This window comes from Engraulis encrasicolus, chromosome 1 (genome assembly GCF_034702125.1).
Source record: "Engraulis encrasicolus isolate BLACKSEA-1 chromosome 1, IST_EnEncr_1.0, whole genome shotgun sequence".
NCBI classification, from domain to species: domain Eukaryota; kingdom Metazoa; phylum Chordata; class Actinopteri; order Clupeiformes; family Engraulidae; genus Engraulis; species Engraulis encrasicolus.
Genome location: NC_085857.1, coordinates 40,078,472 through 40,095,362, shown reverse-complemented (window position 1 = coordinate 40,095,362; position 16,891 = coordinate 40,078,472). Strand labels below are relative to the sequence as shown.

At 46.8% G+C, this 16,891-nt stretch overlaps 1 protein-coding gene across 1 annotated transcript; it reads right to left on the bottom strand.

Annotated features, from left to right (window-relative positions):
• Positions 1–1,527: 1,527 nt before the first annotated feature.
• On the bottom strand, positions 1,528–13,192 carry nfil3-5 (nuclear factor, interleukin 3 regulated, member 5). Its single transcript, XM_063202064.1, has 2 exons — positions 12,712–13,192; positions 1,528–5,452 (listed from the first exon to the last, which is right to left on the bottom strand). Exon 2 carries the CDS (start codon positions 4,786–4,788, stop codon positions 2,509–2,511), a length of 2,280 nt encoding a protein of 759 aa, XP_063058134.1. The 5' UTR covers positions 4,789–5,452; positions 12,712–13,192; the 3' UTR covers positions 1,528–2,508.
• Between the last annotated feature and the right edge of the window lie 3,699 nt (positions 13,193–16,891).

The following is a 16,891-nucleotide window of genomic DNA, read 5'->3' as shown; positions in this document are numbered from 1 at the left end:
GGGTTACATACATGAAGAATCACATTGTAGAGATAGGTGAAGGATAAAGACAGAGAGAAAGACAGAAAATACATTAACAAAAATAATAATGGTGAAATATGAAATATAAAATAATAATAACAATAACAATAATAATAATAATTATAATAACAAACAGAATAAAATAAACCTTATAACATCATCGAAGAGAGAGAGCGATTGAGAAAAAACTTTACATTTATACACAGTGGCCAGTGGCAGGCACCTGAAAGAGCGAACACACTTAATAGACACATAGAGATTGTACAAAACCAAGTGATATACAGTTACAGCATCCCGGCGTGTGGAATACTAACAGGTGGGGTCTAGTAGGGCGCTACACAGGAGGAGCCCACTGTCCCAAAGTCAGACAGAGAGGCACCTTATTTATTTAAAGGTAGAGGCTATCATTTTAGTCGTTTAGTTTCAAAAAATGTAAGCTATCCATTCACATATTTCATCCTTTCGTGAATTTTTTTGTGAGTATTGATCTCATATGTACTAGACTGACCAAAGTACAGTAGGTTTTGTAGCCAAATATGTGCATTATCGGAAATTCAAAATAGCCGACATAGAGAAAATCCTCTTTTATGACCATGTATAAAAAGTGAACATTTTCCAGTCATAACGAATATTGATGGTAGTGGTTATTATCAATGAAAAGGATAACATTTGTGAATGGGTAGCATACATTCTGGAAATAAACTACTAAAGAAGTTACATAGGCTACTCTACCTTTAACGAGAATTTTTTAAAACAGTTAAAGTGACCCCAATGGTGGTCATCGGTAATGGTGGTAAAAACACCAGATACATACATACATATATAGATTTTAAATATATGTACGAATATGCAACCATGTAATTATTACAAAAAACGAAAACAAAAAATGGCCAAAAAATTAAAATCCGGACCAATAAAATTTGGTGGACAGCCAGATTAGCAATATCATGAATTCCTAAAAATCCATGTCATGTGTGGTGACACACGTAAGACACTTTAAAAAGTACCATCTGCCGTTCTACAGCACTCTACTGAGGTAGTAATCAAGGTTCTGAGAAACTCCCTCTCTCTGAGAGAGGAGAGTCCGTTATGATGATATGTTTGGACACGGGCTCCATATTCAATGAAATGCCCGCGTCTGACTGCAGCCATATTTGATCTGTGAAGACGTACTGTAGACGTCATCCGAGAGCGTTGTTGCTTTGTGTCAAAACGTGTCCTTCACACCTCCAACTTGGGGTATGAAGAGTGGCAGATGTTCATTTTTGTATTCATGTACTTGATTCATATTCATAATGCTTGTCTCGTCAATGGGGACTCAGCATATTTACAGACCCAATACCCCCAACCCACCCCACCCCAACGCTTTAGACTGAGCAGCTGACATCGAATCTGTTTTGTTTGTCTGAGGCTATGACCAGGCAAACTGAGAAACATGGGCACATTCAAATACCTTGTAAAACCTTGAATAAAAAAAGGATTTTCAAAAAAATAAACTTGGAAGCATTACATTTTGAAATAATAATAATAATAATAATAATAATAATAAAAAAACAGGTTAAGACTGTACAACGATTCCAGCACGACAACGTAAAACGAGCGTTTCATGTCTGCTGCTCCCTCTCCAACACTTCCATGTTTTCGTCTTTTTTTTTGGTAAGTTGTTTTTTTTTCTTAAAATATATTTAAATAATTGTAAAAATTTGTATGTCACAGTAATGTACAATCCAAGTGCTTTGTAAAATGGTAATAAAAAATGGGGCTAAGGAAGTGAATCATGAACAGAAGAGAGGTCTTTGTACACAGTTAAAATTCCCCAGTGCTAATTTAACACTTAGAGTGTTGTTAGTACTCCCTAAGGTGGTGAATTAACACTTGCAGAACTGTAAATGTTAAAGGAAATGATAAGTGCCACCTGTTGTGTCAGCTGTGACAACAGCAGTTGTTTTAGAGTTCATCTGAGATGGAACAAGAGGTCAAAGGTCATTACGTACTAAGTAATATGTCTGAGAAATAAAATTCTCCTTTTTCAGCTTTGAGCATTGACACAGTGAATCTCAGATTAAACTAAAAGAGCTTACTTCCCCTTTAACAAAAACAAACGAAATAAAAAAACATACCTTGTCTGACCCAGTAAGTGCTTTTTTTTACTTTCTCTGTGAGAATGCAATGAGAACCATTAGGGGTCTTGACCAAAAACATGACACAGTGTACCAGACACGAAACCACATCCAAAATCACAAACCAGGGACTAATCAATACTTTTTCTTCTTTTCTTTTTTTCTTTTAAATCTACCCTCAGCTATGAGAGGATGAGTGATGGAATATCATACATTGAGGTGTGTATGTGTATGTGTATGTGTGTGTGTGTGTGTGTGTGTGTGTGTGTGTGTGTGTGTGTGTGTATCATTTGGACTTTGAGGCGCCTGGTTGTTGGAAGTTACTAAGTCAGAGTCACTAGTCCGATAAGAGTCATTGAGAGTTTGCTCAATCGCGTTTCTTGCCTCTCCCACCCCGTCCGCCACCGGTAGCCTTCCTCCCGCTCCCTTTCTCCTTCTCTCCTTTCTCCTCTCCTGAATCCCGAGCAGAGGATTTCTTTGCGTTCGCCCTCTCAGGCGACTTCTTTCCTCCCCTCTCTCTGCTGTTGCTGCTGCTGCTGCTGCTGCTGCTGCGGCTGTGCTGGGGACTAGAGGTTGTGGAGGAGGTGGTTGAGGTGGAGGTGGAGGTCGAGGTGCTGCTGCTACTGCTGCTGGTAGTGTTTGTGTTGTTGGTGGAGGCAATGGTGGCTGGCGCCTGCTGTTGTTGCTGGGTGACATGAGCCAGGGCCAGGTAAGGGTGCTGGGGCAGGTTGGGGCTCGGGGCGGTGGGGTTTGGACTGCTGCCATTGCTGTGGTGGACCATGTCCATCTGACTCGTTGTGGTGCCGCAGCCGCCACCGCCACCGCTGTTGGACAGTGCTCGGTACTTGAAACGCATCTTGTGGGGCAGGGCCATGGCTTTGACCTCCCCTTGACCCTCATGGGCGGAGGGGGCAGAGGAGGAGCAGGAGCTGGAGCTGGTGGGGGAGAGGCTGGGCTGCTGGAGGTGGAGGTGGTGGTGGTGGGATGACGGCAGGCACCGGTAGCCGCCCGTCTCGGAGGAGGTCGAGGAAGGGGACTCGTCGTCCGTGGAGCCTTCGCGGTCGGAGCTCCGCTGGTCTCCGTCGCTGGAGGAGGAGGTGTCTTTGCCGGAGGAGGAGTTCTCCCCGCGGTAGAAGCCCTCGTTTCTCGGACCTCCTTCGTAGGTCAACACGGGCGGCTCTTCGTCCTGGGTGCTGCTGAGGTAGGATTGTTGGCTGTGGTGGTGGTAGAGGTGAGTCTTGCCCTCTTCACTGCTTGGGAGGAGGTTCGGGGCAAAGGTGCTGCCGTTGGGGTTGTTGCTGAGCGACTCTTGGCTAATGGCCCGCTGCTGTTGCTGTTGCTGTTGTGCCCCTTGCTCTGACACTCCCTCCATCTGACCACCACCATTGCCACTGCTGCTGCTGCTGCTGTGTTCGTAAGGTGGAGAGTCCTGGAGGGTCTTCCTTGCGAGCTGCTTGGCAACCTCAGTGATGGTCTCCAGGCTTTCTCGTTGTGCGTTTGCACTCGCCACGGCATGGCCCTGGACCTGACCACCATTGAGCTGTGTCTCTGAGTGCTGTTGCTGCTGCTGCTGCTGCTCCATCATGTCCTCCATGGCCTGCCTCTGTTGTTGGTGGCTGCTGTTGTCCATGGGGTAGGAGGAGCCATTGCCATTGCGGAAGAGGATCTGCCTCTGTGGCGGTGGCGTTGGGGACTGGGAGGAGGTCATTGGGCCATTGGACTGAGTCTCCCCGCTCCCCAGCTGCTCCATGCTGTCTCCACCATGTTGGTGGTGGTGAGGGTGCAGGGTGGTCAGGGTCAGGTTGTGGTGGTGCCCTCCAAACAGGCCGTTGATGACGCTGCTCTCCAGCCGCGCAATCTCCATGTCCATGCCGGAGTTCTCGTGCTTGACCTTGTAGGAGGACATGACGGTCGGCGGCTCGGGGCTGTCGCGGGACGAGCCGTCCGACATGTCCGACAGGGATCCGCGGGGGGAGGAGGAGTACTTGAGGGGAACTCTCTCCGCCCGCTCCCGGCTCAGCTCCCCTCGCGTCATATGCTGCTCGGCCTCGGAGGAGTCGGAGTTCATCATGACCTGCGAGGCGCTGGAGTAGCCGCTGCTGGAGGAGAAGTACTGCTTGGTGGTGATGGAGGAGGACTGTGGGCTGGAGCCCGTGGAGGTGATATCATCACCGTTGGCCGCCGCTGCTGCTGCAGCGCTGGCAGCCGCTGCTGCGGCCGCAGCCGCATTGTTGATCTGCTGGGTCTTCTCCATATAGGAGGCCGTGCTGATGAGGCCGAAGCGCAGCTTGAGCTGCAGGAGCTCGGTCTTCAGGCGCACGTTCTCGTCGTTGAGGGCCATGACGCGGTTCTCCAGGACCATGTCGTTGAGCCGGCGCTTCTCCCGGGAGCGCTTGGCCGCCTCGTTGTTCTTGCGGCGCTTCTCCCAGTAGGAGGCGTCCTTCTTCTCGTCGGAGATGAACTCGCGCTTGCGTCGGCACGTCATGTTGTTGTTGGGTTTGGGCTTGGCTAGTCGTCGGCCGCCGCCGCCGCTGCTGGGTGTGTTTTCGGAGGTCGGGGTGTTGCACTCGCTGTTGTAGTCTGAAAACGTTTCGAAGGTTTCTACGTCGTCACTGGGATTCGGGGTGTGAAGATTCAGGCTTTCCATTGTTTTCCGAGCGTGGCCAGTTTGCTGGAGTAGCTCGCAGCTGACATGGAAAGAAACTTTAATATTGGAATTGTTTTTTTTCTTCCCAAGGAAGTGTCAATTATTTGGAGATGAGGCTCCTTGCGTTCCTCTTAGGAGGAACCTCCTTGATTGAAAAGTGCTCTGTGTTGGTTTCTCTTCTCAGATTTAGCTCCTAGACTCTTCAAGTGTCCAAATTGGCCAAGAAGATGAGGAAGAGGTGAAACTCAACATAAACCTCCCTCATTTAACAAATGGTGTTGAGCTCAACTTCTGAGAACAAAGGAACTCTTCTCTCTCCGCCTCAGGGCGACTTAGCTGATGTTGAAACTCTCTGCTCTGTTCCGTGTTATGCTATCGCGCAACAACTGGGTCAAGTCGTCAGTCAAGGCGGTCGGTCTGCAGGAATTCCTTCCCTTGCTCTAGTTCACTTGGCAGACTGGCTGCAGCAGGTTTTTTCGTGTTTGTGTGCAAATCTTCAGAGACGCACACACACACACACAGTCAAGGCTGTGACCCACGGCTTCAGGTGTCTCTCGAGCGGGATGTAGGTCAGTGTGTCTGGATGAGGCGAGGGGTTTTTCCACCACGGCTTAACTGGAGTCTCCCAGGGACACAAGACCGCTCCTTCTCTCTGGGAATCAGGCTGTAAAAACACACAAAAGAGAAGAAAACAAATCGGTCAATTCCAGACAGTCTGCTGATGGCTACTTTTCAACAAGGACAGAGCTATTATTCATTCTTACACAACACTTTGAACAAACAGGCATGCACTGTAAAATAAGTAGGTCTACAGTACTAGGCTGTAAAACACCTTCATGTTTCAGAACTCCATACAAGTCCATAAAATTAGTTTCTTTAGGTTGTTACTTACAGACGTTATTAAAAAACTGGACTTAATGACATAACACTATGTCATAATTAATTACATAATAAAAAAAACGTCCTTGTTGCAAAGAATGTGGCACACACGGACAAAAAGTGCAAAGACAGTATCAGACAATTGGCCAGTAAGTTACTGTGGGAGAGGGAGTGCTGTAACACTTTTTGTTCTGGCACAGGAGCTTTGGAGGAATATAGGTCACACTGTCAGTGAGGGAGCGCGCAGGCAGGAGCGAGGGCAGGGAGGGAGTGGAGCGCGCAGGAGCGCGGTGAGGGGAGAGGAGCGAGGGAGGGGAGGGGAGGGGAGCAGGGGAGGAGTGAGGGAGCGGTGGGGGAATGTGGCTCGCTGCACCATTCTTGTGTAAGACACTGTACTGTCACATAACCAGGAGCACCTGACCGCGCGTGCACGCCAGAACTGCAGAGGTCCGCGGCCACGGACAGAGGGAGAGAGATAGAGAAAGAGAGGTGGGGGGGCGGGGGGGGGTTGGGGTATACGTGCAGAGCAACATCCACTGTTATCCAATCTCTGCAATCCTTAGCACCGCATCCCGCAACCACTAATGCCATTTATTTGTTCCCTCCACACACACGAAAAAATTCTGAATGAATCCACGCCACCCACTGTACCTCTCCTATTACAAGCTTGTTGCTATTATTCTGCTGTTGCTTGAAAACGCTGGCTTCTGTGTTGCTGAGATAATTGCTGATTTCACTCAATGGCAACACGCTGGCTTTAATTTACATTTCCTTTTAGGATGGGAAGCAGACAACATTGCTGTCTGATGTTTTTTTTGTTTTTCATCCCTTCCGCTGATTTAAGTCTCCCATGGCCTCCTGGGTATCTCTCTCTCTCTCTCTCTACCTCTCACCCTCTCTCTCTCTCTCGCAGCTGAAGCCAAGTAGTCTATCTTGTTATGTCAGAGTCAGAGAGAGAGGTGTTACACAATCACCTCTGGTAGTACTGGGTGTCTCCAGCATCTGATTTCTCTACCTGGCAGCTTTCCCGCCTTTCCACAGTTCCAAGTGAAAATAGAAATCCTGCGCAGTAAACAAATACAGTGTCAATTCAACCCTCGGAGAGCCGATTTAACATCTTCACCAGTGGATTTGGTCCCAGGGGACTCTCTAAGTGTTGAAAAAACACTGCATTTTTTTACTGCGTGTTCACTTCATTCACTCTTGCGCTATTGCTCTGCTTCCACTCCATTGTGTAACTGTTTATAACCAAGAACACGCCGTTCCTATTGCGTTGTCTTTGACGGGTACCTGAAACACTCCAATGTCCCCCCCACTTATTTCATCAACAGCAGTGTGCAAGTCTTCACAAGTACACCTCGACTCTATTGGCCACACAAGCCTCGGCTACTTACAAGGGCATCTCGCCGGGAGGACGACTAATCTGTATGAGTGAGTTGAATAAGATGCTCACTCACACGATTACACAATGTTTCTCTTTAATCACTGGACAAGGCACAGTCCTCCCTGGGAAACTAACATGGTAACAAAAGAATGCACTTTATAGTTTTTATCTACAACAACAACTACATTTTGTATCACCTTCGTCAGAATAGTTTTCTATTCCATAATTTCTCTATGCCACAAGTCTGCGACCGATGTTTTGCTATTTTAATCCAACCAGGGTATTGATTTCCAAACACAATCATATATCTCCATTAGGACTGAGTTACAAATTTCCCCTCTCCCCGGAGTGCGACACAGGGTTACATAACTGCGCTTCTGCAGACTAGTGGCAGCCATGGCAAATGACTCTTCGTGTGCTGCATGGGCTTTGGGCTCGACTCGCACAGCCAGCCTATTCTCGCCCATCGCAGCAACACAAAGCACTCTTTTCTTTTCACCCATCGCGCTTCTTTCTTTACACAATGTAGTGAGAGAGCAGGGTGGGGGGTGACTCTGACTGACTGGGGAGGCAGAAGAATAGGTTTTATTCCCATGCTCTGAAAAGCCCCCTTCTAGTAACATAAGAAAAGCATGGCGAGACATGATGCTTCCTGTCTCTTCGCCTTAAGTCCTCAAATCACAAATCTCTATTGAGGCTTACATTTTTTACTTTTTTTAGGGGGGGGGGGTGTTCTTTTTCATTATATTTTTCTTTCTCTAAACCCGTCCATGATACGAGGGAAAGGGGATTTGAATACAAAGCCCCCTACAAAACTACGTGGGAAACAAAGGACTGTGCTTCGAGCAACAAGAGCATGGGAGAGAGAGAGAGAGAGAGAGAGAGAGAGAGAGAGAGAGGGAGAGAGAGAGAGAGAGAGAGAGAGAGAGAGATAGGGGCACACTCAGAGAAAGAGAGAGGTAGAGAGAGGGTGAGAGAGGGAGGGAGAGGGAGGGAGAGCGCGAGAGCGGAGCGGTATAGAGAAGCATGGCGCTGCTATGTCCCACTGACCTAGAAACTGGGGCCGCACAGTAAACACGGCACTTAGTCTTGACGCTGCGCCTAGAAAATAGGTCAGTGTTACTGCAGGAGAGGGAGTGGAGCAAGAGCAAGGTAGAGCATGAATTAGCGTGCGCTCTAAAAATAGAGAGACAGGGAGAGAGAGAGAGAGAGAGAGAGAGAGAGAGAGAGAGAGAGAGAGAGAGAGAGAGAGAGAGAGAGACGGAAAGAGGGAGGGAAAGAGAGTGCACACAAAAGACAGTGGGAGGGGGGAAAATGGGAAGAGGGGAAGCTTTTCAATTGGCAGAGAAGGGGAGGAATTTTACCAGCACTGCTGCAGTACTGAGAGGGGAAAGGGGGGGGGGGATTCAAAGACGCAGGCAGTGTGAGAGATATCAGATTATACAAAGGCGATGAATCATACCCGTATACCATGCACTATTCCCTGGACATAAAAGCACACGTTCTATTGTAATTCCAGCACTGATCTATTTCTCTCTCCTTGAGCACCATTGTAGGTTATGGAGGAGGAGAGAATCTGTTAAAAAACAAGGAGGCTGTTGCTGCTGTTGCTGTTGCTGCTGCTGGCATTGGTTGTAGTGAGGTGTAACAGGATTGACGTCATCACCACCATTACCCAATTCAAGTCGTGTGTGCTGTGAGCATAAAGAGGAGGAGAGACACTGCAGTGTCTGTGATAGTTCATCATCAGCGCATTGTGTGTACGTGCATGTGTGCGTGTGAGAGAGGGAGTGTGTGTGTGTGTTTGTGTGCACTGTGTGTGTGTGCACTGTGTGTGTGTGTGTGTGTGTGTGTGTGTGTGTGTGTGTGTGTGTGTGTGTGTGTGTGTGTGTGTGTGTGTGTGTGTGTGTGTGTGTGTGTGTGTGTGCAGCTGGCCGGGAGGCCAACATTCATGGTTGTGTAATATTAGGACCAGCTAAACTCACACAGGCTTGAGAGACCGCAACGCCTTTTTAAAAATTGTGGGATGACTCACACTAACCCCCCCCCGGACTCTCTCTCTCTCCACGGTGCTCAGACGCACAATGCCAAATTCTCATGGAACAGCAAAGTTCAGACAAAGACTCCCAGCTCTCATTCAAGCATTACTCGGATGTGCCAAACTGTTAACCAGAGGTGTATATGAGGTCGAAAACAGATGTAGATCTATGATGTGAAGTACAATATGATGTTACATAGTTGTTACATCCTTTATGCCACTGTACCTCATGAGTTTTTTTTCTTTCATCTTTACCTGTATTTTTATACACAAGACAAAGCTATTCAAAAGCTATCAACAAGACAAAGCTATTCAAACAAGACTACCACATACTACAGATTTATTTCAGGCATGCACCTCTAGGGGCTACTTGGATGAATGTCGGTTACCGTTTGATCTACTACCGTCTTCCCATGAGTGTCATGCTTTTATGCAGTGGAATGTCAGCTTGCCCTACCATACACATTTGGCACCCTCGCACGTGGCAAATGCTGGAATTCCACAAACCCCACAGCGAGCTTTATCTTCGCAGAAAGACAGGCCAGAGGAGGCCGCAATCCGGAGAAAACCCGGGCTCGCCTCCAGCAAAAGTAATGTTTAGTTCTCGGGGCTGTACACACACACAGAGACACATAAACTAGAAAACCATTCAACGTGTGTTTGCCAAGTTACAGGGGGTAGGGTAGAGTAGGGGACCGCAGGGACAGGGTGTCGCCTTGCTGCTTTCGGGCCAACTAAGGCCATATGTTTTCCGAGAAATTAATTTAGGCCACCACACGTAGCCTCCTACGCACTAGGTCAGACAAGGTTCAATTGTGTCTCCTGTTACAACTGCAGGACTTATGCAGAAATGCTGCCCGGGGCTCAAGCAACTGGCACAACTTCAGTGTTAACTGAGAACGCACTACAAAGCACCAACCGAAATGTATGTAATAAAGGATTGTATAAAGGATACTTTCAAAAGTGTAGAACTTATTTAACTTGGAAATATAGAGTAGGTTCAATTGTGTCTTTGTTTAAAGTAGAGGTAGGGGTAAATGCATGATGTGCAAAACTATTATATGATATTACAGAGTTGTTACATCAGTTATTCCACTGTATTCCTTAATTCTTAATATCCTTGATCCTGTATTCTTCATCAATGAAGTTACTCTACTCTACTCTACTCTACTGTATCTAATGAGTACAAAATGAGAGTTTTCAACTTTTCTTTTACTTCTACTTTGTTTTAGTATTAGGCCTTAACAAACTAAGATTTGCAGGATATAAAATATAGTGGAAATGCAGGTATTTGAAATATGTATCTAATAACAGTGCCAGATGATTCAGGCCAGATAGTATGTTAATCAAGGGGGGGGGATTTTGTTCCCCCAGTTTGACGGGATGATGTTAGCCCAAATGCATGCTCGCATTCCTGGCATGGTTGTGAGAGGAGTGGCAAAAAAGTTATCCCCTCTTCAGTTGTTCACCTTAGTATGGTATTCGCTGTACACAATCGCTTTCTGTCTGTCAGCTTTCTAGACTGCTGCCAACTGGTTTTGTGGCATAGCACCAAGGCTTACGCGGAACTTGAAGTTATGCTGCAGCAAGTGACAACTGTGATCCAGTCTGGCCAGAACTCCACAAGTCTAAATACCTCCTGGTGCTTATTAGCGATTTGACCCACATTTGGAAACAAGTGGTGCTGCTGCCAACACCCACCCCCCCAAACCCCGCACCTCCTGAGCTCTAAGCTCTGCCACCCCGACCACCACCACCACACCCTCCTTAGGGCTACATAGCTGTGCTTGATTTTAAGGTCTGGAGTTGAGCAGCTGCGTGCATCATCTCAGCAACACTACAACAGTCAGTGCAAGATGTTTGATTATGCAATCCCCCTGGCAACCTCTATGAATAATGTTACTGAAGCCTACTTGGAACTTGTTGGTGCAACACAGTGCTGACTTTGTTGTCTACAATTTTAATGATCTGTCTGCCTCCCCCCCATGCACTGTGATATTTGCTGTTTGGAACTTGTGCTACTTTACTCTGACCATAATGACTTATGCTTGTAAACATTAGGACACTTTCACTTTTGCTTAACCCATATTGCATGGATAGGCCTAATTAATGCGTTCCAAAAACGGCATTACTCAACCTGTTCCTCACATTTCCTTCCCTATCCTTATTGGGTTTCGGCAGATCCGTTTCCAGGTATATTTTATCTGTGAAGGACAAAGGAATGCCTAAACCTAGACAAACATAAGCCTACCCTTGAAAAAAAGAAGCAATATGACACTACCAAGCTTTTAAGTATGTGCGTTGAAGGCTACGCTGTGCAGAACTTATGTTCTCTGATCTAATCCCCCCGCGCGCTCTATCCAAATGCAAGTCCACTGACTCAAAAAGTGACTCACCCGCTACTACCGCACCCAAGTTCATTGCCCCTACGCACGGGAAAGATGCTCTGACAAAGCATTATACTTGAAATGTGGGGATTGGCCTACTTTCTTTTGTGACCTTCATCACGTTTCATTGGCAAAAGAAAACAAACACCACAAAACAAGGTTCGCGCTGAAGTTTTGACAGTCAGATAGTTTGTCAAAGAGATAGTTTGTTGTGAAACAAAAACGGAACAGGCTCGGTTGCAAGTAAGCCTAACAATAAAACCCTGAACATTCACGAATTCACAAATGTGCAGTTTGGGCAACGCGGTTACTGGCAAATCACAGAGGAAAGCGTGCTGCTGTCGTGGAACCATTCCCTTACCACTGTAGTTAACGTCCACAGAAAGGGCTACACGTGACAAGTTGGGCAAGTATCTCAAGAAAACCCATGGAATTTCTCCAGTTGTTTAACTTGCAACACAACACACAACTCCCCGCCTTCACAACTGGCCAAGCTCCCACTTGTATGCCGCACAGTAAAACTTGGAAACGTGTGCCAATGCAGAAACAACAAAAAGGACATAAACGTCTTTTAATAGCCTGGAGGGAGATTGTAAACTTCACAATAACCTATGTGGTGTATTCAATTAGGAAATAACCTACAATTGTTTAAAACTAGGTTAGAAGGTCATGGTCTATCACAATGTAGTGCGTGCGTTATATAGGTCAAAAGGTAGACTTTAAACTAGCAGGTATGAGGCAACCACAGTTACAGGAGATATTTGAAGAACAGGTTCCTATCCAAATATGGGCTTAGCTTCACCCTACAAACAGTAACCGTCGAGGGTCCCCAACCCCCCCTAACGTTTTGGATTTCGTAAGGAATTCTACCCCCACCCGCCGGAAAAAAACGCGGCTGAAATGTGCGTGTGTGGGGGGATACCTCGAGTGTGGAGCGTTGTCCTTATTCAACACTACGTATTAAAACACAGCATTGCAACATAACGTTAAACCAACACGCAGCCACTATTATAGATTATTTTTATAATATCCCGGACATGCACCAGACACGCGTAAACTGACAGAACACATGCCCACTGTCTGAAGTCGGTCGGCAACTGAACAATAACCCAGACACGCTCGCTAGGCTGAGCGCCGCAAGGTGATGTGATTTTTCGCCCAATAACCATGTGCGGCATGGCTCCGTATACCAGCAACAATAGATCGTATTTTCATCAATGGTGAATATAACGTACCTGGTCAAAAATAGTAGATCCAGAGAAAAAAATCCTCCAAGAATGAGTTCTCTTCAGAGTTCAGTCTTTTATGCGCTATACGAATCGAATTCGTTTGCTTCTCCGGTCAGCTTTGGGTTGGAAGGTAACGTAATGTTGCACGCTGTCGTGTTCCTCCCTCACTCGCCGGCTGAGTCAAGTCAATGATGCTGGGCTGGCTGGCTTGTACTGCTACTACTTGTGTCTCCCACTCTTGGTTGAAGTCCTCGTGTTATGTCGGAGAGACTTGCTGCTCCAGTTTCCTAACCCCACCACTACCGCTCCGGTCGTTGAATGTGTGTTAGTAGGTCAGTCAGTAGTTGCATAACACAAAGCTTTAGGTGCCTAGTCACGTTTTGTTCTCTCTCTCTCGCTCTCCGCGCGCGCTGCCGGTTTGCCCCCACCGTAGAAATACGTCCTCTCCTACCCCTCCCTGCTGAAATGAGGAGGTAGAACTGTAACGGAGGGAGAAGAGAGAAGGAGAGACCAGGAGCAAGGAGTTGTAGGTATTGATGTTACGTCACTCCTCCCCAACATAGGAGGGTAGTGGGACATATGCTACCGGAGAAATGAAACTAAATTGAGCATGATGAATGGGGTGAAACTGAACATGAACTCCTAAAGCATTATAACATACACACATATACAACCAGGGCAAGATTTGACCTACATGATGCATGGTGTTCCGGATTGGCACCGGTTGAGGCGGAACGCCGCATTGTTTGTAGTAGGTGGTTACACAACATTTGGCAACACACCAGAGCAGAGTGAACTTCCTTTTCGCTTCAGGGCAGTAGGCGACCGTTAAAAAATACTATCAGATAACAGTTTTTTGGAACAAAGAACGTGAATATAGGCTATTGGTTATCAGGCGGTAATGTAGGCTTAGCGTGCTGCCACGTTTTACGCACACAATGAATCAGTGATGATGGGCCAGTTCCATGGTTCTGTCATTTCCAGGAAATGTCAATATGGTGTATTTGCTTTATGCAACTACAATAGGCGTATTGTATGTTTAATCATAAGGCTTCATGATACCCATTGTTTCTTTTTGACGGAAGATCTCGAAATGGAGGTCTATTGACTGTTGCTGCTTGAAGTTATGACAACAAACATAAAGGACACACACACACACACACACACACACACACACACACACACACACACACACACACACACACACACACACACACACACACACACACACAGAAAAAAGAATCAGACGTTTTAATAGAGATTTGGTGGGAGGAGTGGCAGGTGCAATAGCCAACAGGTAACTCTTATTTTAAACGAATTGAGCAAAACTGCTGCAGAAGTCAGAAAAAAGAAAAGGGCTACTGCAATGTGTGGCATTCCTTTCCCCTACTCTCAAACAAAAATGAACACAATAGTAAAAAAGGAACATGTATTGCATAAATACCCAATGTATTGCATAAATAACCAACATGTTAGAGCTTATGACAGTTGTTATGCAGAGAGAGAAGCTCAGCTCCACAAGCTGATGGCATAACCAGCATCGTCAGTCCTGCACCACCAGCAGCAGCTTAGAGCAGCAACTACAGCAGCAGCATCACCAACAGCATCATCACTGCCAACAGCAGCGACAGCAGCATCAACAGCATAAGCTCTCACTCTCTCTCTCTCTCTCTCTCTCTCTCTCTCTCTCTCTCTCTCTCTCTCTCTCTCTCTCTCTCTCTCTCTCTCTCTCTCTCTCTCCCTGTCTCTCTCACTCACACATACACACACAACCCATGCTCTTCGCCACACACACACACACACACACACACACACACACACACACACACACACACACACACACACACACACACACACACACACACACACACACACACACATTATTTCAGGCTACTAGCGTTAGTTGTACCCCATGCTGTGGCCAGTCAGACCCCATTCTGTGGCATTGAGAGTCTCTGAATGTATTCTCGGCTGTTATGGTGTGGTGGGGGTGGGGGGCTCATACCGAACTATGGCGTAATTGCACTGAGGGCTGTCAATGCATACACATTTTTTTCTCACCCGCACACAGGCCCACCGACATGGGGGAACAAAGGGGTATGTTGTCCCGGGCCCAGGGAGATAGGGGGCCCAGAGCTGGGTCCCCATTACATTGTATGTACAGTATTGGGAAGGGGACCCTTTCAGATGACTTTGTCCTGGGCCCAGCAAAAGATGTCAGCGGCCCTACCCGCACACATTGACACGGGTTTCCTGTTACACAAGGAAGAAGGAGACGGCTGTAGCGGGAGGGGAGGCCATATCCCAAACAAAACACAGCCGGCAGTGTGAGAGGTCAAGGGGGGAAATGAGGTACAGCCATGCATTGCAAACACACACACGCACGCATGCACACATGCACGCATGCACACTCACACACGCGCACATGCACACACACACACACACATGCAAATACATGCATGCATGCACGTACACATGCACTTGAATCCACTTATGAGTTCAACACACAAGCACACACTGACCCACTGACACACTGACACACACACACATAGCCTACACACCGTTTCTGTCTCCCTGCCTGACTGCCTGTCTCACTAACTCCTTCCCCCTTTGTCTATATGTGCCGATGATGGACACAGCACAGACTGAGAGAGAGAGAGAGAGAGAGAGAAAGAGCCTTGGCCTTGAACTTGGCAGGCCTCCCCTCCCCCTTCCCAATTCTCCCTTCCCTTCCCCTCCCCTCCCCTCCCCTCCCCCATCGCCCATCCTCCCGCCTGCATCTGCAAGGGTTCCCTAGGCAACCGTCGTCGTTGTGTGTGTGTGCCGTGCTGCCTGCCTAGCAACTGCCCCCCTCTCACTTACTACCCTTTCGGAGGGGATTGGGGAGGTTGGTAGAAATGGGGGTTGTGGAGGCATACGTAGAGACAAAGAAGCCAATGTGGTTGTTTATTTAACATGGATTATGGCACCCACATGGAGTGGAGTGGAGGGGAGAGGGGTGGAGGTGGTTTTCTGCTGTGTTGAGATGTTTGGACAAGGCAGCCATTCCATTAGAGCATCCTGTTGAAGGCTATGAGGATATAGAAAGGACCATGTGTTGTGGTGTGGGATTCAGTGGGTGGGGGGATGGATGCTGTTGTTATATAGCCTGCCGTATGCTTCCAAGTTCATTCAGGGATTATTATATAATTGAGCGGCTATTGAACATTGTTTTCTCATTTGGATTTTTTTAAGGGGCTTTCAAAAATGTATTTGTATGTAAAACATGATGCTGGTCATATGCGTCCAAGTTCATTCAGGATTATTATATAAATAAACAGGAAACCTGCTTTGGAAATTGTATTAGAATTTCACACACACTGGCTTTGAAAAATGTACCTATATGCTAAAATAGCAGTGTCTTCAATGAACTTGAGAGTGTTCTGGTTGTATGTTTCTTTGCAAGCTCATTCATGAATATGTTACAATACAAAACAAAATAAAACAAAAACATTCTTCATTCATTTAAATATGGGCGTATTTTCAGGATCTTTCAGGGACTACACCTCTGCTCATATGTGTCCAAGTTCAGTAGAAATATGATGTAATTACAAGTAAATATGATGTAGCCTAATGATGCATTAAAACAGCTTCATTGAGATATGGCATTTTCAAAGAGCTTTCTAGATTACAATAGCATACTTGTGTTAGCTGTGAAGAATGCCACATGTTCACACAACAACACATATTTATGATAACTACCCTGAGTTATTTATAGTGATGATGATGAACACGACATCCTCCTGCCTATTGTTTACCTCTAGTGGCAGGGGGTTCATAAAGGACACGTGTTCTTTAGTGCCACCTGGTGGTGATGAGTTGTAATCACAGAAATGCACTCCAAATCAAATGTTACAATAGTGATAAAATGTGCACAGCACAATGGCCTATAAGGATCACGTCAGGTGAAAATAAGAGGAGTAACAAGAGCTCCCACTGTCTTCACTTGTCCTCTCTGTGTGTCTGACCGAAGCGGAAATATTTCTCTGGATCAGCAGGAGTGAGGACGCGGTAAATCAATAACTTTCTCCCGGCCGGCCGACAGCCTTTATATAAATAGCTCCTGAAGTGCTGACTTGGTGAGTGCATCGGCTCCTTGGCTGCCTGCTGGTGGCCGGTCGACCATCGGGAGAGGGAGGCAGCAGAC